Consider the following 23,199-nt stretch of genomic DNA (forward strand, 5'->3'; position numbering starts at 1 on the left):
ATGTTGATTATCTGCAAGAATTGCAATCACTTCATAGTATTGGTTTTCCTGATGCAGCAGAAACTTCTAAAATCACAACCACCCCACGTATGTGAGTATATTTCTAGGCTTACAAAAGCAGAAGAGAATAAATATTACAGGTCCTTCCTATTAAATAAGACCTTATTCAACAGCATTTATCACATCTTTGTTATTTTTCAGATTACATAGAATAAAAAGAGAAAACCATGGCTTTAAATGCAGTCAGATCTGCTGGAAACTTGTGCTGAAAACACTTCTACTTTTACTTAACCCTTTCATAAGACCTTACTTTGAGGAATCAAGTGCAAATGTTGATTCCCTTCCCTCCAGCCTGGCACTTGTTAACTCCCCAGGGGGAAAAGCAGCATCAGCAAAGTGGAAACAGGCACATTCCCACCATCGCTGCAGCTGAGGCTCCCATCTTGCATCCGACAGACCCGAGAAATGATGCCCAGAGCTCCCCAGCGGCATGCTAGGCTGTATTCTCTAGACCTCAACATTTCAGCCCGCAGAAATTGCCTCCAGAATTTTTTTTTTTTTTTTTTTGGCTGGGTGTGGTGGCTCACGCCTGTCATCCCAGCTAACAGACTCCTACAAGTCCCAATGTAAACAAAAAGCCCTGAGATACATACACAGCAGCAATTATGGGAGAAGGATCATATCCATGTCAGATGAAAAAGAATAAATCCATATAGGCCAGGCATGGTGGCTCACACCTGTAATCCCAGCACTTTGGGAGGCCGAGGTGGGTGGATAACCTGAGGTCAGGAATTCAAGACCAGCCTGGCCAACATGGTGAAACCCCGTCTCTACTAAAAATACAAAAATTAGTCAGGCATGGTGACATGCGCCTGTAGTCTCAGCTTCTCAGGAGGCTGAGGCAGGAGAATCGCTTGAACTTGGGAGGTGGAGGTCAGCAGTGAGCCGAGATCATGCCACCGCACTTCAGCATGGGCGACAGAGCTAGACTCTGTCTCAAAAATAATAATAATAATAATGATAAATCCATATAAATTTACACTAGCCATAACCATTTTCTGAGAAGCCCCTGACACCACAGTCCCACTGATGCACGTGGTTATCTTTACAGATCATCCAGGCTTCTGTTACAGTCCTGAGGGAGAGACGAAAGCACTGTATGGCTCTAAAGAAGGTTCTGCTCCATATCGGCTGAGAAGAAAATCTGGTAAATAGGATGTTGTCATAAAAATTTAATTCTAATGGGGGACTGGCAATGAAAGTCCCTTTGAATCTAACAAAAGGGCATGTTCTGTCTGGTTTCTCAGCTCACTGCCAGTCTGAATACATTTGCGGCTGCCTTAAGATGGGACTCACAAGCTTTTGATCTAAAACTCTTTTCTCTGTAATCCCAGCATTTTGAGAGGCCGAGGCAGGTGCGTCACCTGAGGTCAGGAGTTCAAAACCAGCCTGGCCAACATGGAGAAACCATATCTCTAGTAAAAATATAAAAATTAGCCAGGCGTGGTGGTGGTCACCTGTAATCCTAGCTACTTGGGAGGCTGAGGCAGGAGAATCGCTTGAACCCGGGAGACGGAGGTTGCAATGAGCCAAGTTTGTGCCACTGCACTCCAGCATGGGCGACAGAGTGAGACTCTATCTCAAAAAAAAAAAAAAAACAACCTCTTTTCTACTTAATATTTCCCAGTGACTATCAAGCATGCCAGTCAACTAATTTTGCTTTGTACATCTTACCACTGAAATGCAGATACTTAAACTGTATTTGCTGTTGCTAATGAAAAATCACATCCTATGAGTGACACACACAAAAGATTATCCAAAGCTAAAATTTTAATTCATATTTGCTGCACCAGACTCCATGAAGTATTGTCTTGGTTCAGACAGGTTTGGGGTTTTATTTGAAGCAGTCTTTATTCAGTACCCACTTTATGCTTTGCTAAGGACTAGGAATGCAAGGATAAATAATCCACATGACTCCCGCTTGCAGGGAGCTCATGGTGCGAGAGACAAAAAATGCAAATAAAGCTGGGCGCGGTGGCTCACGCCTGTAATCCCAGCATTTCGGGAGGCTGAGGCGGGAGGATCACCTGAGGTCAGGAGTTTGAGACCTGCCTGGCCAACATGGTGAAACCCCATCTCTACTAAAAATACAAAAATTAACGCGGCATGTTGGCAGACACCTGTAATGCCAGCTACTCAGGAGTCTGAGGCAGGAGAATTACTTGAACCCGGGAAGCAGAGGTTGCAGGGAGCCGAGATCGCACCATTGCACTCCAGCCTGGGAGACAAGAGTGAATCTCAGTCTCAAAAAAAAAAAAAAAAAAAAAGAATGTACAATTGATCATCATCAGCTTGTAGGTGTTATTGAAAGCTGAGGAAGCTGCTCTGCTACCGACAGGATTGAAAAAGTCAGATTTTGATTTTCTATTGGGTGACTCCTGATAACACAGCATAACATTTATTCTACCATTTTAGCAGAGTGAGTGTCTTGCTCCTGTGTATCTCTGAGCAATGGGGATTTTGTTCAATTTGATACAAAAGTTATAGAGCTCTTTTAATCTGTCAATAGGCTCATAATCCTTTTATAAAGAATAGAGAAAAAGGTTTGATTTGGTTTTGCCAATGATACTGGCCTTATTTTGTCTCCCAGAACCTTCCTCACGATCACATAAAGTTTTGAAGACCAGTGGTAAGTCGTAAAATATATTTTCTTGTTTCATTCTTGTTGATATTCACTAAATCAAACTACACAAAAATAAATAAATATCAGATAAATTACAGATTGACAGATTTGATTTGATTACAAAAAGATTAACTTCTGTAAATAAAAGTGTCCCATTATAAAATATGTAGTCAAAGCCAGGCACAGTAGCTCACGCCTGTAATCCCAGCACTTTGGGAGGCCCAGGCGGGCGTCTCTGTTGAGGCCAGGACTTCGAGACTAGCCAGGCCAACATGGTGAAACCCCGTCTCTACTAAACATACAAAAATTAGCCAGGCCTAGTGGCTCGTGCCTGTAATCCCAGCTACTTGGGAGGCTGAGGCAGGAGAATCGCTTGAACCTGGGAAGCAGAGGTTGCAGTGAGCCGAGATCATGCCATTGCACTCCAGCCTGGGCAACAGAGTGAGACTGTGTCACAAAAAATAGTAATAATAAAATTTAAAATAAAATATACAGTCAAATGACATAAAATACTTGTAATATATTTGACAGGCATAAAAAGATTAATATTCCTATTATATAAAGAAACTCCATACATCAAAAAGAAAACACAGAGGACTCTTTTGTTTTTTTTTTTTTATTATTTTTTGAGACAGAGTTTTGCTCTTGTTGCCCAGGCTAGAGTGCAATAGCGCGATCTCGGCTCACCTCAACCTCTGCCTCCCAGGTTCAAGTGATTCTCCTGCCTCAGCCTCCCGAGTAGCTGGGATTACAAGCATGTGCCACCACACCTGGCTAATTTTGTATTTTTAGTAGAGATGGGGTTTCTCCATGTTGGTCAGGCTGGTCTCAAACTCCCAACCTCATGTGATCCACCAGCCTTGGCCTCCCAAAGTGCTGGGATTACAGGCGTGAGCCACCACGCCCAGCCCAAAGGACTCAAAAAAAAAAAAAAAAAAAAGAATATAATTGGGCAGTTTCACAAAAACACACAAACTGGCAATAAAATTTTTAAATGGCCATCCATATTCATAATCAGAAAATCCACACATTTAAATGAAATAAATAGAAGGGAAAAAACTATGAACTTGGCCAAAACATATAGAAAACTAGTCACTCCAAAACTATTGGTGGGAGTGTAAGTTTTTGCAACGCTTCAGGGGCAAAATTTGGTAATAGTCGTTTGAATTTAAAATGTACATTTGCCCTTAACCCAACAGTTTCACCTGCACAGATGTACTTACCCACATGTAGACGGATTTATGTGTGAGTTTGTTCTTTGCAGTATTTGTAACAGGACACTCTATAAAAATGCCCATGCAGTTGGAAATATACTTAAAGAAATTGTAATACATCCATACACACAATGGAATATTCTACAGCTGTCAAAAATAAAGCAGATCTCTACCTATTCACAAGAGTGTCCACATATATTTAGCAGAATATACAAAGTTGCATATTGAATCCTTATTTTAAAAGTGAAACAGGCTAGGCATGGTGGCTCACGCCTGTAATGCCAACACTTTAGGAGGCCGAGGAGGGTGGATCACCTGAGGTCAGGAGTTCGAGACCAACCTGGCCAACATGGCAAGATCCCATCTCTACTAAAAATACAAAAATTCGCCAGGCGTGGTGGTTTATGCCTGTAATCCCAGCTACTGGGGAGGCTGAGACACAAGAATCGCTTGAACCCGGGAGGCAGAGGCTGCAGTGAGCCGAGATTGTGCCACTGCACTCCAGCCTGGATGACAGAGTGAGACTCCATCTCAAAAAAAAATAAAAGCAAAACAGTTATTGTGGTGGGGTGGGAGTAGTGCAGGAGCTGGAAAGTTAAACATTCAGCTGTTAACTGTTGTTTCCTCGGAGGATGGGATCTGTGGAGAGGGAAGGGCTTCGTATGCTTCTGTAATCATCTTTAAAGAGGAGACACCTATAATTAGGCTAGCTCTAAGGGTGTCTTCTGTAAGGATGTGGCTATATAAATCTCTCCCCACAATTCCACTGGCAACATCCCTTCTTTGCAAGAAGGCTGCATCTTTCAGTTAAAACCAATAAAATGTCGAAAACTCAACAGAAGCAATATCATCTTTACATAATTGTCATGGCACGGGGCATGTGCATTTTTTTTTTCAGGAAACAACACATTTTTGTTCGGAAGCTTTTGAAATATCTTGAACATGAATTAGTTAATGGCTGTCAGGGATTGAGGAAGACACCTAGCGCCCAGATGCATGTAAGGTTGTTTGATGTAGTGTGGGGGTATGCAGCTGGGAGAGCTGACAGGGATTTTCTGAAAATTAGATCTATAGGGCCCAGAAGTCACTTGGGCTTCAATCACTAGTAATAAGTTTCTAAGTTCTATAAAATATTAGTGCTTACTTATATAGGAGGTACATTTTCATTCTCAAACTTGAAAAAAAACTTTTATTTTTCAGAAACAGCACAAGACATCCAAAAGGTAAGCTCTATCTCATTTCTTACTTGCAGATGTTCACTTCAGACACCCTTCGTAAGTGTCGCTTCCCCATCTCTGTCATCCCCAGCCCATATTCCAAGTGTCAACAGTTATTTTACATTTTGGAAATTTGGTATTTTACATTTTGAATTATTTACATTTGATTTAAGCAAAGACTCATCCTTATCAACTTCTTCCCTTTCCCCAGCCCACATCTGAGAACCATGGTGATTATTTATTCATCCTCTGCCCCATATCACACCTCAGAGGCTGTAACCTTACCTTAGGGTGTAATACCTGCCCGGTGCTCACGTGAGCCACCTCACATTGTCCTTTGCCACCACCGGTGTAAGACCAACGCCCCTGCCTCCTGGATATAACTCCCTCCTCCAAGCGTGAGCCTTCATTCACAAGGGTGAGGGCCCCCTTCTAAGAATATGGTTCTGCTGCTGACATAAGAGGTGATGATGTATGATCGAATGAGACTTTGTCATATCAAGTTTTGATTTTTCTTCCCCTGACAAAAGCTTAGGAGAGGGAGAATAAGAATGGTATACTGTATTGGAAGATATTATATCCAACTGTATTACCTATGAAGAATAGGTATTTTCTCCTATTCTGGTTTGTCCAGTGTGGCTACTGATCAGTTGGCTTAATTAACAATTCTTAGAGAACTGATCGTGGCTCCTTGTTTAATGTTCTGTATCTAGAAGAATATGGCTATGAAAACCTCTCCCTACAATCTCATTTCTGCCATGGCTTAGCACAGAATCAAAGTGACCTTGTCGATAAACGTTGTATCTTTCCATTAAAACCAAGAAAATGTCTAAAAATCAACGTAGTCTTTTTTTTTCTCTTTTGAGACTGGGTCTCGCTCTGTTGCCCAGGCTGGAGTGCAGTGGTGCAATCTCGGCTCACTGCAACCTCTGACTCCCAGGTTCAAGCAATTCTCCTGCCTCAGCCTCCCGAGTAGCCTAGTAGCTTGGACTACAGGCACCCGCCACTATGCCCAGCTGATTTTTGTATTTTTAGTAGAGATGGGGGTTTCACCAAGTTGGCAACGCCAGTCTGGAACTCCAGACCACAGGTGATCCACCCATCTCGGCCTCCCAAAGTGCTGGGATTACAGGCATGAGCCACCGCACCCGGCTGAACATAGTCTTACCTTTAAATAATTGTCATGGCTGAGGCGTGCGCATTTTTTTTCAGGTAGTACATGTTTTTGTTTGGAAACATGTGAAACTTATTAATTGGTTCATTGTCCTGAAATATGGCATAAGGTTTGGATTTCGTAAGTGGGGTCACTGCAGAGGGCTCCCTGCTCTTCAAAGCAGCCATAGTAGCATTGTGGAGCCATGCCCCTCTCAGTGCTAAAAGAAGGAATCTCCCCATCAAAGAGTTCTAGAGATTCAATCTCAGGAGCTGCTTGAAAACTTTCTACAGCAGTGCTCAAGCCAGGTCCATATGGGCATAACCAAACCTTATAAAATCAAAAGGCAAGAAAGAAAACATCCATGCTTTTTTGTGATAAAATTCCATCTCCTAATAGTAATGTGCTGAAGGTATATTAAATTCAAGGAGAGCAGATTTACTGATGATTAAAGAGTTTATAACAGCCAGGCGTGGTGGCTCACACCTGTAATCCTAGCACTTTGGGAGGCCAAGGTTGGCAGATCACTTTGAGCTCAGGAATTCAAGATCAGCCCGGGCAACATGGCAAAACCCCTCTCTACAAAAAAAAAGTACAAAAATGAGCTGGGTGTGGTGGCTTGTGCCTGTGGTCCCAGCTACTTGGGAAGCTGAGGCTGGAGAATCACTTCGGCCAGGAAGCAAAAGTTGTAGTGAGCTGAGATAGTGACACTGCGCTCCAGCCTGGACAACAGAGTGAGATTCTGTCTCATAAATAAATTAATAAGTAGTTTATAACAGGAACTATTCCTTAATAATAGCTTAATATTTCTCCCAGAATATATATTCTGAGGCTGCGTACATGTGTGTATGAGGTGGTTAAGCTCATGTATAAACTGTGGATTAAGACACGGATTCAAATCCGTTTCTGCCATTTATAAACTGTGTGACTACAGGCAAATTGCTTAACCTTACCAGGACTTAGTTTCCTAATTTACAGAACTGTTAAAAAGATTAAATGCAACATGTTCTTAAAAGTGCTTATTAATGGAATATTTGGCACAAAGCAAGTGTTTGATAAATGATAGCTAATATCGGCCGGGCATGGTGGCTCACGCCTGTAATCCCAGAACTTTGGGAGTCTGAGGTGGTTGGATCACCTGAGGTCAGGAGTTCGAGACCAGCCTGGCCAACATGGTGAAACCCTATCTCTACTAAAAATACAAAAAAATCAGCTGGGCGTGGTGGTGGGCAGCTGTAATCCCAGTCACTCAGGAGGCTGAGGCAGGAGAATTGCTTGAACCCAGGAGGTGGAAGTTACAGTGAGCTGAAATTGTGCCATTGCACTCCAGCCTAGGCGACAAGAGCAAAAAGGGCTGGGCGCGGTGGCTCACACCTGTAATCCCGGCACTTTGGGAGGTCGTGGCAGGCGGATTGCCTAAGCTTGGGAGTTCACGATCAGCCTGGCCAATACAGTGAAACCCCATCTCTACTAAAATACAAAAAATTAGCCGGGCATAGCGGCATGCACCTGTAGTCCCAGCTACTTGGGAGGCTGAGGCAGGAGAATCACTTGAACCCGGGAGGTGGAGGTTGCAGTGAGCCGAGATTGTGCCCCTGTACTTTAGCCTGGGCGACAGGGTGAGACTCTCTCAAAAAATAAAAACATGATAGCTAATATCATTGTTAAATAGCTCAAATGCTGAGAATGTGGAAGGACAGGAAAAAAGTTCATTCAGGCTGTGGCAAAACTGACGTATCGAAATTATTAGGTTGGTGCAAATGTAATTACAGTTTTTACCATGACTTTCAATATTGTGACCAACCATATGCTGATTCTTTCCTATTTTTTTTAAACATTTATTTATTTATTTTGAGACAGGGTCTTGCTCTGTCACCCAGGCTGGAATGCAGTGGCACGATCTCAGCTCACTGTAGCCTCAACCTCCCAGGCTCAGGAATCCTCCCACCTCAGCCTCCTAAGTAACTGGACTACAGTCATGTGCCACCACGCCCGGCTAACTCTCATTTTTTGTAGAGATAAGGTCTGACTATGTTGCCCAGGCTGGTCTTAAACTCCTTAACTCAAGTGATCCTCCCACCTTCACCTCCCAAAGTGCTGGGATTACAGGTGTGTATCACCGTGTCCAGCCTGATTCTCTCTCTTTCTTTCTCTTTCTTTCTTCCTTCCTTTCCTTTCCTTTCCTTCCCTTTCCTTTCCTTCCTTTCTCTTTCTTTTCTTTCTTCTTTCTTTATTAAATTTTTTTGTAGAGATGGGGTGTCTAACCATGTTGCCCAGGCTGGTCTCTAGCTTCTGGGCTCAAGTGATCTGCCTGCCTTGGCCTCCCAAAGCGCTGGGATTACAGACATGAGCCACCGTGCCCAGATGATTACTTCTTAATTTAAGAGTGTCTTCAGTTTTCTTAATGATTAATTTGATGTAAATTTACAGCTTCCAAAAAACCGCTTTCTTTTTTTTTTTTTTTTTTTGAGATAGAGTTTCGCTCTTGTTGCCCAGGCTGGAGAGCAGTGGCACAATCTCGGCTCGCTGCAACCTCCGCCTCCCGGGTTCAAGTGATTCTCCTGCCTCAGCCTCCCAAGTAGCTGAGATTACAGGCATGCATCACCATACCCGGCTAATTTTGTATTTATAGTAGAGACGGGTTTCTCCATGTTGGTCAGGCTGGTCTCGAACTCCCGACCTCAGGTGATTCGCCCGCCTCTGCCTTCCAAAGTGCTGGGATTACAGGCGTGAGCCACTGTGCCCGGCCAAAACTGCTATTTTCATTTCAAGTGTAATTACCTTAAAAAGATACTTCAATATTAACAATTCAGGTTTCCTAATTTTCTAAAACCCATGGGAATTTTCTGGGATGGATGATCTTAGGAAGGATCACTTTTGGCTGTTGTGAGAAACACAAAATAATTTTATTACACTTTAAAAATGTTTTGTCATAATTTAACTAGTTAATATTAACTTTGTTTTACTTTATAAAAAGTAGTTACTGGGTGCCTATATTTTTATAACATCATTATACCAGTGCAGTCTGAGTAAGGTGAAGAGAAAGATATATTAAAGAATGTGAAAAACATATATATGAACAAATATTAGGTATAAATATTGTGTGTGTATGTATGTGTGAAGAGAAATAAATGACTAATTGAATTGCTTAAGTTTTAATAGAAAAATAACATTTAGGATGAAATTGTATTATTGTCTCTCTACTCCTCTCTTCCCTCTCTAATAGATATTCCAATTAACATATATCCCATTTTCATTGACATGTGATGAAAAGTTCTTGCTTATTTGACATTTCCAATAGGTTACTATAGTGTTTTATTAGAATATATGTCCCTGGTACTAATTAGGTCTTAACCCTTTCAAGCCTTTGAAGTTAATCCTGTCTGCAGAATAGAATCAGAGGGTAATCTGCTCCTGTCTGTACCACCGAGCTCCATCCAGAAGGGTTCCAAGTTATAAAAGACCTCATTGTTTTCTTTGATTAGAAATCACTAATTTGGCTGGGTGCAGTGGCTCAGGCCTATAATCCTAGCACTTTGGGAGGCCGAGGTGGGCGGATCTCTTGAGGCCAGGAGTTTGTCTAAGACCAGCCTGGCCAACACAGCAAAACCCTGTCTCTACTAAAAATACAAAAATTAGCCAGGCGTGGTGGCGGGCACCTATAATCCCAGCTACTCCAGAGGCTAAAGCACGAGAATTGCTTGAACCAAGGAGGCAGAGGTTGCAGTGAGCCAAGATCGTGCCAAGGGACCCGGGCTGCATTGCAGCCTGGGCGACAGAGTGAGATTCTGTCTCAAAAAAATAAAAATTAAAAAATTATTAATATTGTTCCTATTTTACTTCCTTATAGGCAACTAAATGTTAATTAAATGTATTTTGAAATAAGTAAAAATATCATTAAATGAACAGAGGATTAAATTACATTCCTACAATAAAAACCCTTTGCCTAGAATGTATAAACCAAGGTAATGCTGGCCATGTTCGTGGTGGGTCTGCAGATTTAAGAGAAATCCTTGGAGTGTGTGGTCGGGTCAGCAGAAGGGGCTTTTGGTATACCAGAAACCACAATAAAACCACTAGGAGACAAGCACTGGCTCTAAAGCTCCTTGGAAAGTCTCAAATAGAACAGATAGCATGGCCCTTAACTTCTATATATATTAATTTATGCAATGAATATTTGCCAAGTGTACACCAGATTTATTTGAAGAATCTAAGAATTTTCTGTATTTAGCTTATATCATGCTTTGGGGCAAGGGGTTTGGGGTTAGACCTGGGTTCTAGCAGTAGTCTTACTACTGACTAGATAGATCAAGTTACTGAACCTTTAGGAACCTAGATTTCCTTACTGTGAAATTGGTACGATCATACCTAATTCATAAAATGATTGTGAATATTAAGTTTGGAGAATGTCTGCACATTGCCCAGCCTAGTTTCTAAGTATATATTAGTTCCTGTCCTTCCCTTTTTGAAAATACCTGAAGTGCTTTTCAAGTCAGTTAAACACTCGGCCAGGTGCAGTGTCTCACACCTGTAGTGCCAGCTACTTGGGAGGCTGAGGTGGGAGGATTGCTTGAGCGCAGAAGTTTGAGATCAGCCTGGGTAACACAGCAAGACCCCATCTCAGAAAAAAATAAAAGAATATTAAAGCCTAGTGGGGGAGGCAGCGTGTAAACACAGGAGAAATTCCTGAGTTATGTGTCTTCTCCATGGTGCTGTGATTCAGTTGATATGTTTCCATCTTCCTCAGGTTTCTAGAGAGGAAGGATCTCCCCAGCTGTCTTCAGCAAGGCCGTCTCCTGCCCAGAGAAATAGTCAGCCTAGCAGTTCTACCATGATCAGCGTGCTTCGAGCGGGTGGAGCTCTCAGAAACATCTGGACCGATCACCAGATCAGGCAAGCCTTGTTTCCCAGCCGACGGTCCCCGCAGGAGAACGAGGATGACGAAGATGATTATCAGATGTTCGTGCCGTCATTTTCCTCCTCAGATCTGAACTCTACCAGACTATGTGAAGACGGCACTTCTAGTCGCCCTTGCAGCTGGCATATGGGACAGATGGAGTCCACAGAGACCTCCAGCTCTGGTCACAGGATTGTCAGGCGGGCCAGCAGTGCTGGGGAGAGCAACACGTGCCCTCCTGAAATAGGAACTAGTGACAGAACTAGGGAACTGCAGAACGGCCCCAAAACAGAAGGGCAGGAGGAGATGACTCTCTTTGGGTCATCCATAGAGTTGACTATTGATGACATAGACCATGTCTATGATAACATCAGTTATGAGGACTTAAAACTAATGGTTGCTAAGCGGGAAGAAGCCGAATCCACTCCCTCTAAATCAGCCAGGGACTCCGTTCGCCCCAAGAGCACCCCAGAGTTAGCCTTCACAAAGAGGCAGGCTGGCCACGGTAAGGGCTCTCTTTACGCACAAACAGATGGCGCCCTCTCAGGTGGAGAGGCATCCAGCCAAAGCACACATGAACTCCAAGCGGTTGAGGAGAACATCTATGACACCATAGGGCTCCCAGATCCTCCATCGCTGGGTTTTAAGTGCAGCAGCCTAAAGCGTGCAAAGCGGAGCACCTTTTTGGGTCTGGAGGCCGACTTCGTGTGCTGTGACAGCCTGAGGCCATTTGTTTCCCAAGACAGCCTCCAGTTCAGTGAGGACGAAGCCCCTTACCATCAGGCCACCCCCGATCATGGTTATCTGAGTTTGCTGTACGACTCTCCCAGTGGTAACCTGTCTATGCCTCATAAGCCTGTATCTGATAAACTGTCCGAAGAAGTAGATGAAATCTGGAATGACCTGGAAAATTACATCAAGAAAAATGAAGACAAGGCCAGAGACCGTCTCCTGGCAGCGTTTCCTGTGAGCAAGGATGATGTGCCAGACAGGCTGCACGCAGAGAGCACCCCTGAGCTGAGCCGGGACGTGGGGCGCTCTGTGTCCACGCTGTCCCTGCCTGAGAGCCAGGCTGTCCTCATGCCTGTGAAGAGCAGGGCTGGCAGAGCCAGCCGCGCCAACTGCCCCTTTGAGGAAGACCTGATTTCTAAAGAAGGCTCTTTTATGAGCCTTAACCGGCTTTCTCTGGCTAGTGAAATGCCCCTCATGGACAGTCCCTATGACCTGGCCAACAGTGGCCTGTCTCAAACAGACCCAGAAAACCCTGACCTGGGGATGGAGGCCACAGATAAGGCAAAAAGCAGGGTGTTTATGATGGCTCGGCAGTACAGTCAGAAGATTAAGAAGGCGAATCAACTTTTAAAAGTGAAAAGTCCAGAGCTGGAGCAGCCGCCGGCCAGTCAGCATCAGAAATCCACGCACAAAGACCTGGCTGCCATCTTGGAAGAGAAGAAGCAAGGAGGGCCCGCCATTGGTATGTGCACCCTGCCCTTCTTCCTTCTCCAAAGTAAGAGGGGAGAGCGGTTTTCAGATTTCAGATGTCCTTAAAATGGACACACCTGTGAGAACACTGACACTCAAGCTTTGTCATCTCAAAGTAAGACCACAGACAAAGCCATACTGGCCTTTCCCACATCACCTCCTATGAATTATGCACATTGTAGCATGATTTGGCCTCAGAGGGTGGTGGTGTGCATGTAACATCGTAACTGCAGAGATAATATTTTAAGAAAGAGTTTTCTCTAAGGTAATCTAAAGTATGAAAAAAGCAATCAGTTTTAACCTGTGATATCTCCAATTTTTCCAGTATATCAGTAATTTTTTAGGAAGAGGAGGAGTGTGTATAATCTTCTAAGGTTTGGAAGCATATAGAATAACATTGTTTCTGGCTTCAGGATCTCAACAAAAATGCCAACTCGTGCTAACAAAAAGAGGGGTTTTTTGCATACTTTTTTTTTTTTTTTTTGAGACAGGATCTCACTGTCACCCAGGCTGAAGTACAATGACACAATCACAGCTCACTGCAGCCTCGGCCTCCCCAGGCTCAAGCAATCCTCCCACCTCAGCCTCCTGAGTAACTGGGACCAGAGGCACTAACCACCATGCCCAGCTACTTTTTACATTTTTTGTAGAGAAGGGGTTTCACCATGTTGCCCAGGCTGGTCTCGACTCCTGGGCTCAAGCAGTCCTCTTGCCTCAGCCTCCCAAAGGGCTGGGATTACAGGCGTGAGCCACCACACCAGCCATTGTACTTTCCTTAGTTGCTCACACTATAAATCAGTGGTTTTCTCACATATTTCCATTACTACCCAATTTTTTTTTTTTTTTTTTTTTTTTGAGATAGGGTCTGGCTGTGTCACCCAGGCAGGAGTGCAGTAGCATGAACATGGCTTACTGCAGCCTCTGCCTCCTGGGCTCAGGTGACCCTCCCACCTCAGCCTCTCTAGTAGCTGGGACTACAGGTGTGTACCACCACGCCCCGCTAATTTTTTTTTTGTAGAGATGGGATTTTATCATGTTGCCCAGGCTGCTGTCAAACTCCTGGGCTCAAGTGACCCTCCCGCCTTGGCCTCCCAAAGTGCTAGGATTACAGGCATGAGCCGCCACACCTGGCCTACTGCTCAATTTTTTAAAATAGCTGCTGTAATGCATTTAACACTATCTCATTTAGTATTTTCATATGTGCTTCTGAGTTTAATGCTTTAGTTAGACTCCTTTGTGGAGCACAACCAAACCAGAAACTTAGGTGTGATATTGTAGGATCAGGACTATGGGAATGAGATGCTCATGGTTAGACTTTTTTGAAGGCCAAAATTTAACACTGATCTCTGGGGAAGAGCCTAGCTGTGAATAAAGCCCCTGATTGTCATAGAAAGAAAAGTCCAAAGGTAGTGGCTCTTGCCTGAGGAGCTTTTACCTCCAGGCACAGAGAGATTTCTGGCTATAGGCTCAGGAATATGCACTTCAAATAGTATGCCCTTTTCATCATATTTTAAGAAATCCTGTCCCAGATTTTCTAACAAAGGACCACCTTAGTGTCAAATGAGAGGAGTCTATTCTACAATTAAAAGTGAAAGCTGGGTGATGGCTTAGTATCAGGACAGGCTCTGATCATTAGCTTCATTATCAGCACATTGGGACAGGTTGATGCCACTAACTATTAAATGCTGTCTTTGGGATTGACATTGACATCCATGGAGACTGAATAGGAGGGGCATATCCAAATCTTAAATGAATCCACAAGTTACATAACAAGAATCTGTAGGGAACTTTTTTTTTTAAGTTTGAGAGTATTTAAGAATTGTCTAAAGTTTTAATCTTCAGTACAATTTCTTAACAGATAGGGAAACAAAGTGCTGGAATTGATGCCTGAAGGATTTCACAGACTCTGAGCTCTTCTTTTTAATCAAATGAAGGTTTAGTATGCATGTGAGACTAGAATGCATGCATTTTTCTCCTTCCCATGATGCGCTATGAGTAATTCAAGTCCCTATTCTGATGCTAGCGTTGCTAAGCTGGTTTGCTGTTACAGGGAAAGTGACTGAGTTCCAGCTGCAGGAGGACAATTGTGGTGGGGTAGGGGACTATATATGGCCTTAGAAACAGTTGTATATTGGCAATTGCAAGCACTGACTAAGTCTGGGTTGGGGTTCCTCAGAATAAGAGAAAATATAATGAAGTTTTTGATGATGATGGGTTATGCCCACACAGACTACCACTGAAAAAGTAGTAATTCCCTGGGCCAGGTTGTTTTGAATATGGACCATCTGTTAAAATATAAAACTCCAATCTTGATAGAAGCATGTCCTTTGATACCGAATCATTAGGGCCTACGACTACCTCGAATAGTCTTTTTTTACCCACCTTTTAAGTATTAAATGATTTCACATTGGGGTTTTCTTTTCACTTTTGGTTGGCTCTCCTTTTTGTTTTGCCTGCTGGTGTTGTCTTGGGATGCCCCAGGATCTTTTCTCAGCTTTGCGTCTGTGTCCTTTCTTGACATGGTGGGCTCCTCTCGACGTTCTCCCCAGCAAGGAGGAGGAAATCTCTCCAGAGTCATCTTCTGAGAGTGCTGTCTTCCCTGCCATCTGGCAGGGGCACATCCCTAGGACCTGACGAGTTATATCCACACCTCTTCCAGCTGGGTGATCGAGACCACTTCCTGTGCCCACTAGGCTTTCCGCCAGTTGACATGATGACTCCTTTTCTCTTTCTTGTTTATCTGGGCACAGGACGTCGTAATCGAATGGACCGATTCTCCAGACTTCTCCGTGTGGGCCTTGCCACTTTGCCAGGAGCTTGCTCTCGGTGCTGTGCGGAAGGAGGAGCACCTTATTCACCTGCCGAAACTCTCGAGCATCTTTATTGAACTCTCTAGCCGGGGTCTCCAGGCCCTGGGTCAGATTTCTGCCTATAAATCACCCAACCAGGTCCAGTTGCTCCCACATCTTAGAGCCTGTCATAGCATGCTGGCCATCTTGTTCCATCAGACCTCCCTCCTGATAGTCTTTGAGAGCAAGGAGGCCTTTGGGTTTCTGGGTTTTTTGGTGATGTTTCACATGGGAGAAAACTCCATAAAGGCTTGAGAAATTTTCCTCCTTGTGTAGAGTAGGGAAGGCACAATTTTATGCTTTCGTCTACATCTCGAGCAACATCAGAAACATTGATTTTAATCCTCTGTCTGGAGGATTAAAATGTTGTTTGATATTTCCCTTGGCAAACATTATTCTAAATTTTTGTCTGAGATCATAAGAACTCCAATTTTCAAATCTCAAAAAAGGCAATAAACCAGAGACATTCTTGCGATTGTCATGTAGTCATAATGTATATATTCTATACAACTGTTAATACTAGAACTAAGGATATGGGGGAGCCTCAACTCAGCTGACTAATACTAAGCTTTTTAGGCCAGAGATGTCATCTCAGGCTGGCTGTTCCCTGTACATCTGGCTAATAGAATCTGTTTAATTACAGCTGGAGCTCTGGAAGCTTGTCTCTTGTTCACATAGATGTCACACAAGCTATAGACTCTCTTAGAAGGTCAAGCTGAAACAAACAAAAAACCCCTTAGATCAGCAGGTGCAGTGACTCACACCTGTATTGCCTACTAGTGAGATACCTTTTATTCCAAATTGATAAATGGTCAACTCTATCATCCAAAGATAAACTGTTCCCATTATGAGTTATCTATAGGAAGCATTTTAGCTGTCTTCTTGCTTCCGCTTTTTCTGCTATGACCTGATTAACAGGCCACCTTTCCACTCCCAGTGGTATGGTCTCAGGAAAGTGCATCCATTTTTAAAAGTAGGCTTAAAATAAAAGGAGGCTGGGCGCAGTGCCTCACATCTATAATCCCAGCACCTTGGGAGGCTGAGGTGGGCAGATCACTTGAGGTCAGGAGTTCAAGACCAGCCTGGTCAACATGGTGAAGCCTCGTCTCTACTAAAAATACAAAGAATTAGCCAGGCGTGGTGGCGGGCGCCTGTAATCCCAGCTACTCTGGAGGCTGAGGCAGCAGAATCACTTGAAGCCAGGAAGCAAAAGTTGCAGAGAGCCGAGATTGCGCCACTGTATTCCAACCTGGGCAACAGAGCGAGACTCCATCTCAAAAAAATTTAAAAATAAGTAAAATAAAGGAGTAATAAAGTAAAGTTCTGAGTAATGAATTAGTTATTGAGACCTGTTTCTGTCTAAAACCATGCTAGGTGCTCTATAGGGAGTTGAACGAAATGTACAGCATTGTTCTCCCAGACCAAAAGCTCAGAGGCCAGGCGAGGTGGCTCACACATGTAATCCTAGCACTTTGGGAGGCTAAAGCATGAGGATTGCTTGAGCTCAGGAGTTTGTGACCAGCCTGGGCAACATAGCAAGACTTTCTCTCTACAAAAAATTTAAAAGTTAAAAATTTCCAGGCACAGTGGCTCATGCCTATAGTCCCAGGTACTCAGGAGGCTGAGGCAAGAGGATTATTTGAGCCCAGGAGTTTGAGGCTGCAGTGAGTTATGATTGTACCACTCCACTCCAGCCTGGCCGACAGAATAAGACCCTGTCTCAAAAAAAAAAGAAAAGAAAAGCTCAGGGACTAATAAAGTAACTTACATAAAATGGCCAGGCACAGTGACTCAACACCTGTAATGCCAGCACTTAGGGAGGCCAAGGCTGGTGGATCACTTGAGGTCAGGAGTTCGAGACCAGCTTGGCTAACATGGCAAAACCCTGTCTCTACTATAAATACAAAAATTAGCCGGGTGTGGTGGTGGGCGCCTGTAGTCCCAGCTACTAGGGAGGCTGAGGCAGGAGAATCACTTGAACCCAGGAGGTGGAGGTTGCAGTGAGCCAAGATTGTGCCACTGCACTCCAGCCTGGGCAATAGAGTGAGACTTTGTCTCAAAAAAACATAAAATGAAAATAAAGTAACCTACACAAAATAATTAGCAACACAGCAATACAAATTGTGTGTGTCTGCATGTGTGTGTGTGCACACACAGGCAACAGCTAGGTACACACTATATAATACTTCAGAGAAGAGAAATCAGAAAAGGATTCAAGTAAGGAGGATAGGGCTTATGGAGAATCTTGAGAGATGAGTAGGATTTGATTAAGCAAAGGACAAGGAGCGTATAATAAGACAAAGGCCTGGGAAATACTGTGGATATTTTGGATGATATGTGATTTCAGATTATCTGGGCTAAAGTCGATCTGATTGTTCTTACAAGACTTAATGGTTAAATTTTGATACTGGAATAGTTTGTTTGAATTTTTAAAGTTCTGCTACATTTTCCAAACTTGTCGTCTTCTTGGAACCTTGTAGAAGTTCAGAGCCTTCCTGATACAGCTGTGGGATCAGGCTCAGGGCTATACTGTATGTGAGAATGGCTTGAGCAGACCATCTGCCTTTCAGGCGGGTCTGCTAACTAATGACTATATTAAAGGTCCAGCTTATTTTGATTGGGTTTCATAGTTAATGAAATATTATAGTTTCAGGATGGCTATCATGGGCACACTGGTGTCTGTGGATACTTTTACACTCTTTCTCTTAAGATGTTGCTAAACCCTAATTAGTATTAAGAGTCTTTACTGCGCCTTTTATGGAATCATTTCTCAAGTTTTTGTAACTAGAAATTTCAACACTAATAATCTCTGTTCTTCCAAGGAATTTGGAGTAGAAAACTCAAAGGATCTGAGTATAGGTCTGTAATGAGAAGTTAGACTATTTACCTTGATCACAGGGAATAGGGGGTGAGGGATTGGGCTTGCAATTAAAGGTCAGACAATAACAGGTTGTTTCTCTCTCCTCATAGAAGATAGACTCAAAAGAAATGGCAAAACTCACCTAAATGAGTATTTATTAGTAGTTTAAGTTCAAGAAATAATTGACTGATAACACATCATTAAAAATGTAAATAGCTTAAAGAAGAAGAAAACAGTGTTACCTGCTGGTTGTCATATATAGGATACATTTCCTTCACAGAGATTGTGTCAGTATGGTCTGAGCAAGACATAGGATGCATTAGAGGAAGCTTGTCCAACCCATGGCCCACAACTGCATGCAGCCCATAACAGCTTTGAATGTGGCCCAACACAAATTTGTAAACTTTCTTAAAACATTAAGGGTTTTTTTTTAATTTTGAGATTTTTAACAAGCTCATCAGCTATCACTACTGTTAGTGTATTTTATGTGCGTCCCAAGACAATTCTTCTTCCTCCAATGTCTCCTGGGGAAGCCAAAAGATTGGACACTCCTGCATTAGAGTTTTTTGATTCTAGGGTGGTTGTGCAGATACCTGGATTGGGGAGGGTGGCAGATCTTGAAATTGTCATCTCTGGGCTCCCATCTTAAATTTTTGCTAGCCGAAGAGAATCCCCTACCCATAGCATGGTTAATGTATTAATATTTAGAAATATCTGTACTCAGAATCAGGGCAAAGGGGAGAATGGACTTGTGGCTTAATTTTAAGTGGCAAAAGCTTTTGTGGAAGTAACTGTTAGGTCCTCTTCTTGAACAATAGTAGAGAGCATTAGATTATTGAGTACATGCACAGATGGTTCCTTCTTAATGTCTTGGTGGCCTAGGCTTTGGTGCTCTGCTTCTTGGGGATGTGAAATGAGATGTGAGTTAGTCAATACATGTGGTTTTGAAGCACTTGAGGGGAGAACTTTCCTTAGTAGACATTGGTTCCCCAGACAATGGCAGTGGAGGGCTGCCTGGAAGCAAGAAGCGCAGGAACAGCCAGGAGCTGACTCCTCTAGGAGCAGCTGTCTGAGACAAAAGAAGAATGATGGGAAGCCAGGGGTAGCCATTGCATTGTGGATTGTGGCCACGATGCTTTTTTTGTTTGTTTGTTTGTTTTTGTTTTAGATGGAGTCTCACTCTGTCACCCAGGCTGGAGTGCAGTGGCACGATCTCGGCTCACTGCAGCCTCCGCCTCCCAGGTTCAAGCGATTCTCCTGCCTCAGCCTCCCAAGTAGCTGGGACTACAGGTGCACGCCACCATGCCTGGCTAAATTTTTGTGTTTTTAGTAGAGATGGGGTTTCACCATGTTGGCCAGGCTGGTCTTGAACTCCTGACCTCAAGTGATCCACCTCGTTTGGCCTCCGAAAGTGCTAGAATTATAGGCTTGAGCCAACACGCCCAGCCCTGCGATGCTGCTTTTAAAGACTGCTTGAATGATTTTTCATTGACCAGGCTGAAGTGCTGACTTTCTTATTTTTATGATGCATGTTTTCAGCACTGACACTGTTTTATGCTTATAAAGAACACTAGAAACTTTCATTATATATAGTCGACACTTGCAGACCTGCTGTTGAAACAAAATAATGGACAATCAGATGAAATTAAATGAGCTTTTAGGTGGCATTTTTATTTATATTAAACCATGGATTTGTGTGTGTGTGTGTTGCTCAGAGTTCAATGATTACTCATCCTTAGACATCAGTTAGTCTTGTCTACTGTCAAAATTTTAAAATATGTTGGTTAGAATGTTATTCTCTTATTTTTAATCTTCACATATAGGAATTATCCTGTGTGTATTTACTGTTTCAATATTTGCCTTCCAGGTGCCAGGATTGCTGAGTATTCCCAGTTGTATGACCAGATTGTATTCAGAGAGTCTCCCTTGAAAATTCATAAGGATGGCTGGGCCAGCCCTCAAGAATCCTCCCTCCTGAGGTCTGCGTCACCTTCCCAGGTCCACCATGGTAGTGAAGACTGGCTTCTGCATTCAACCTATAGTAATGGAGAGTTAGCAGATTTCTGTCTCCCACCAGAGCAAGACTTGAGGTCAAGATATCCCACGTTTGAGATCAATACAAAAAGTACTCCCAGGCAATTGTCCGCAGCTTGCTCTGTGCCTTCTCTTCAAACCTCCGACCCTCTGCCAGGCTCTGTGCAGAGAAGCAGCGTGGTAGTAAGTCAGCCCAACAAAGAGAACTGGTGTCAGGACCATCTTTACAACTCCTTGGGTCGGAAAGGGATCAGCGCTAAATCTCAGCCTTATCACAGGTCCCAGTCATCTTCCTCCGTCTTGATCAACAAATCAATGGACTCCATCAACTACCCTAGTGACGTGGGAAAGCAGCAGCTGCTGTCTTTACGAAGAAGTTCAAGGTGTGAGAGTCACCAGGACTTGCTGCCAGATATCGCTGACTCGTGTCAACAGGGCACTGAAAAACTCTCAGATCTCACACTCCAAGACTCACAGAAAGTTGTGGTGGTCAATAGAAATTTACCCTTAAATGCCCAAATTGCAACACAGAACTATTTTTCCAATTTCAAAGAGACTGATGGAGATGAAGATGACTATGTGGAAATCAAGTCAGAAGAAGATGAGTCGGAGTTGGAGCCATCTCACAATCGTAGAAAGAAATCTGACTCAAAGTTTGTGGATGCTGACTTTCCTGATAATGTCTGTAGTGACAACACATCGCATCCTTTGAATAGTCCGCGCACTCCAAAAAAGCTGGTTAACAGCAAACTTGGGCTTTCACCATATCTGACACCATATAATGATGCTGACAAAATGCATGACTATCTTTGGAGGGGGCCATCTCCCAATCAACAAAATATTGTCCAGTCTCTAAGGGAAAAGTTTCAGTGTCTCAGTTCAAGCAGCTTTGCTTAAGGTTCTTCATAATAACTGCTTGAATCAACTTCTTATTTTGCTCATAAAACGTTACAGATACTGATGAGGTGTTTTATGTATACCAGATTAAAACGATTTTGTAAGAACCAGAGGTGTAAAATATACTTTCTTTTACAGCACAACTTTTTGAAATGGCTGACGATGCAGCCAGGATTGTACTGTAGCACATGTTGGCATCAACTGTATATTTTCTCATGCTGAGTGTCTTCATGTTTCATGTAAGTCAATCTTACTTGAAAGTTTTTAGATTTTTAACACGATGGCCATAACCTGACAATAGTGCCCACACCTGAAGAAACGCAATAATCCTTTCCCGTTATCCAGAAGGCCCAGGTAGTTTTATCCTGTGATTCAAAGGCAGCAAGGAGACTTTTTCACATTTTAAAAGGCAACGAAAGCTGTTGAAAGAATTATATTTATATCTCACATTTTGGTTATATTTGTGGTAACACCTTAGGATAACGTAAGCCAGAGATCTGTAATTGGAGTGTAGTCTGAGGTGCCCATTTTAGGGTTTTTGTGCTAGTATTCTTTTATTTCATTTTGATGCAGAAATTGTGTGACTGTTGCAAATTAAAATGTAGCGGGACCCATTTTCTGTACACAGAACCCTTTACCTGTATTCCTGGACAAGGCCTAGAGAATGAGCTGCTCATCATGTTTATAATATAATTTCTGGGGTGAAGTGAATGATTTCCTTACTGGCTTAGAGAAAACCAAGGTCAATAAAATGCAGATTGACTTAACTATTAGAAAAGATGGGATGACTTCTGGGAACCACTTGATTAACTCTTCAAATAACAGTTAAAGAGAAAAAGCAAAACTGAAATCCCACCAGACCATTTTGTGTGCCTGTTTCTAATCAACACAAAGTTAAGCATGAGCTAAAATCAGACAAAGCACTTTAAACTTACCCTTTCCAGAGCGCTTTGCACGTGCACCCTCCTAAGTTTGGGATTCTGCCAAATGACCAACTTGATCCTGGCCCTGAGGAGTCATTGGCTGCAGGAATAGGGCAAGAATCTATTTCCTAAACCACACATAATATGGGAGCCTTTTTTCATTGTTTTCAGTTATATTAAAGAATGAAATCTTTGGTTACTAGGTGCTAATAACACCTTTTATATTCTGACCATTTGTCACATTTCATTGTGATACTGTATACTAATCTAACTCCTTATGAAAGGCAACAAAAAAACAAAAATAAGACATTGTGAATAAAAAGCAAAATCAAGCTAAAGAGAAAAATGAAGGCAGATATACCGCGACTTTATAAACATATTCTATTTTATTGAAGACTGCAGTTAATGCAGCAAGAATGCTTTCTCCAGCAGTGGCCTTTGTATTCTCATTTTAATCAGGTGGATATTCTATGGCCTCTCACCCATGCTGTTAGTTTCTATTTTAAAAGATACAATAATATATGTAGGGAAAGGGGCCTGGGCTCTTCATTTAAAGGTAAGCAGTAATATTGAGTAAGTGACATAATTCTTTTTCTCTTTGTAAGTCCTATGCCTCTTTTTAACTGTAAAACATAAAATATGAGCATTTTTATCTTACAAATAGGTACCTAAGGCATTTGATTTTCTTTTTAAATAACAAAAAATAACCCAAGTTTCTTGCTTCTCCAAAGTAGTCTTCTCATAGCTTATAAAAGAAAGTCCACATTGAATAGCATGGTCTGGAAACATTCTTCCTTTATTGTCTTTATTTGAACATGATACGAGTTTCCACGATGAAATGATCAAAAAAGATAAGTACAACAAGCAAGTTTTTTGTTTGTTTGTTTTGTTTGTTTGTTTTTTTCTTGAGACCGCATCTCTGTTGCCCAAGCTGGAGTGCAATCTTGGCTCACTGCAACCTCCACCTCCCCGGTTCCAGCGATTCTCCTG

The 23,199-nt window shown here is 42.7% G+C and overlaps 1 protein-coding gene across 7 annotated transcripts in view; it reads left to right on the plus strand.

The window, feature by feature from the left end:
* Positions 1–22,511, plus strand: part of PLEKHG1 (pleckstrin homology and RhoGEF domain containing G1) — a 242,938-nt gene extending 220,427 nt beyond the window's left edge. For all 7 annotated transcript variants that reach the window (XM_054490716.2, XM_054490719.2, XM_054490718.2 and 4 more), the window contains 5 exons: positions 1,112–1,207; positions 2,651–2,689; positions 5,098–5,120; positions 11,015–12,638; positions 20,223–22,511. In XM_054490716.2, the coding sequence (XP_054346691.2) occupies positions 1,112–1,207; positions 2,651–2,689; positions 5,098–5,120; positions 11,015–12,638; positions 20,223–21,286 (2,846 nt within the window). In that variant the 3' untranslated portion in view covers positions 21,287–22,511. The remainder of the gene's footprint in view (positions 1–1,111; positions 1,208–2,650; positions 2,690–5,097; positions 5,121–11,014; positions 12,639–20,222) is intronic.
* The last annotated feature ends 688 nt before the right edge of the window (positions 22,512–23,199 follow it).

The sequence above is a fragment of the Pongo pygmaeus genome, chromosome 5, assembly GCF_028885625.2.
Source record: "Pongo pygmaeus isolate AG05252 chromosome 5, NHGRI_mPonPyg2-v2.0_pri, whole genome shotgun sequence".
Lineage (NCBI taxonomy): Eukaryota > Metazoa > Chordata > Mammalia > Primates > Hominidae > Pongo > Pongo pygmaeus.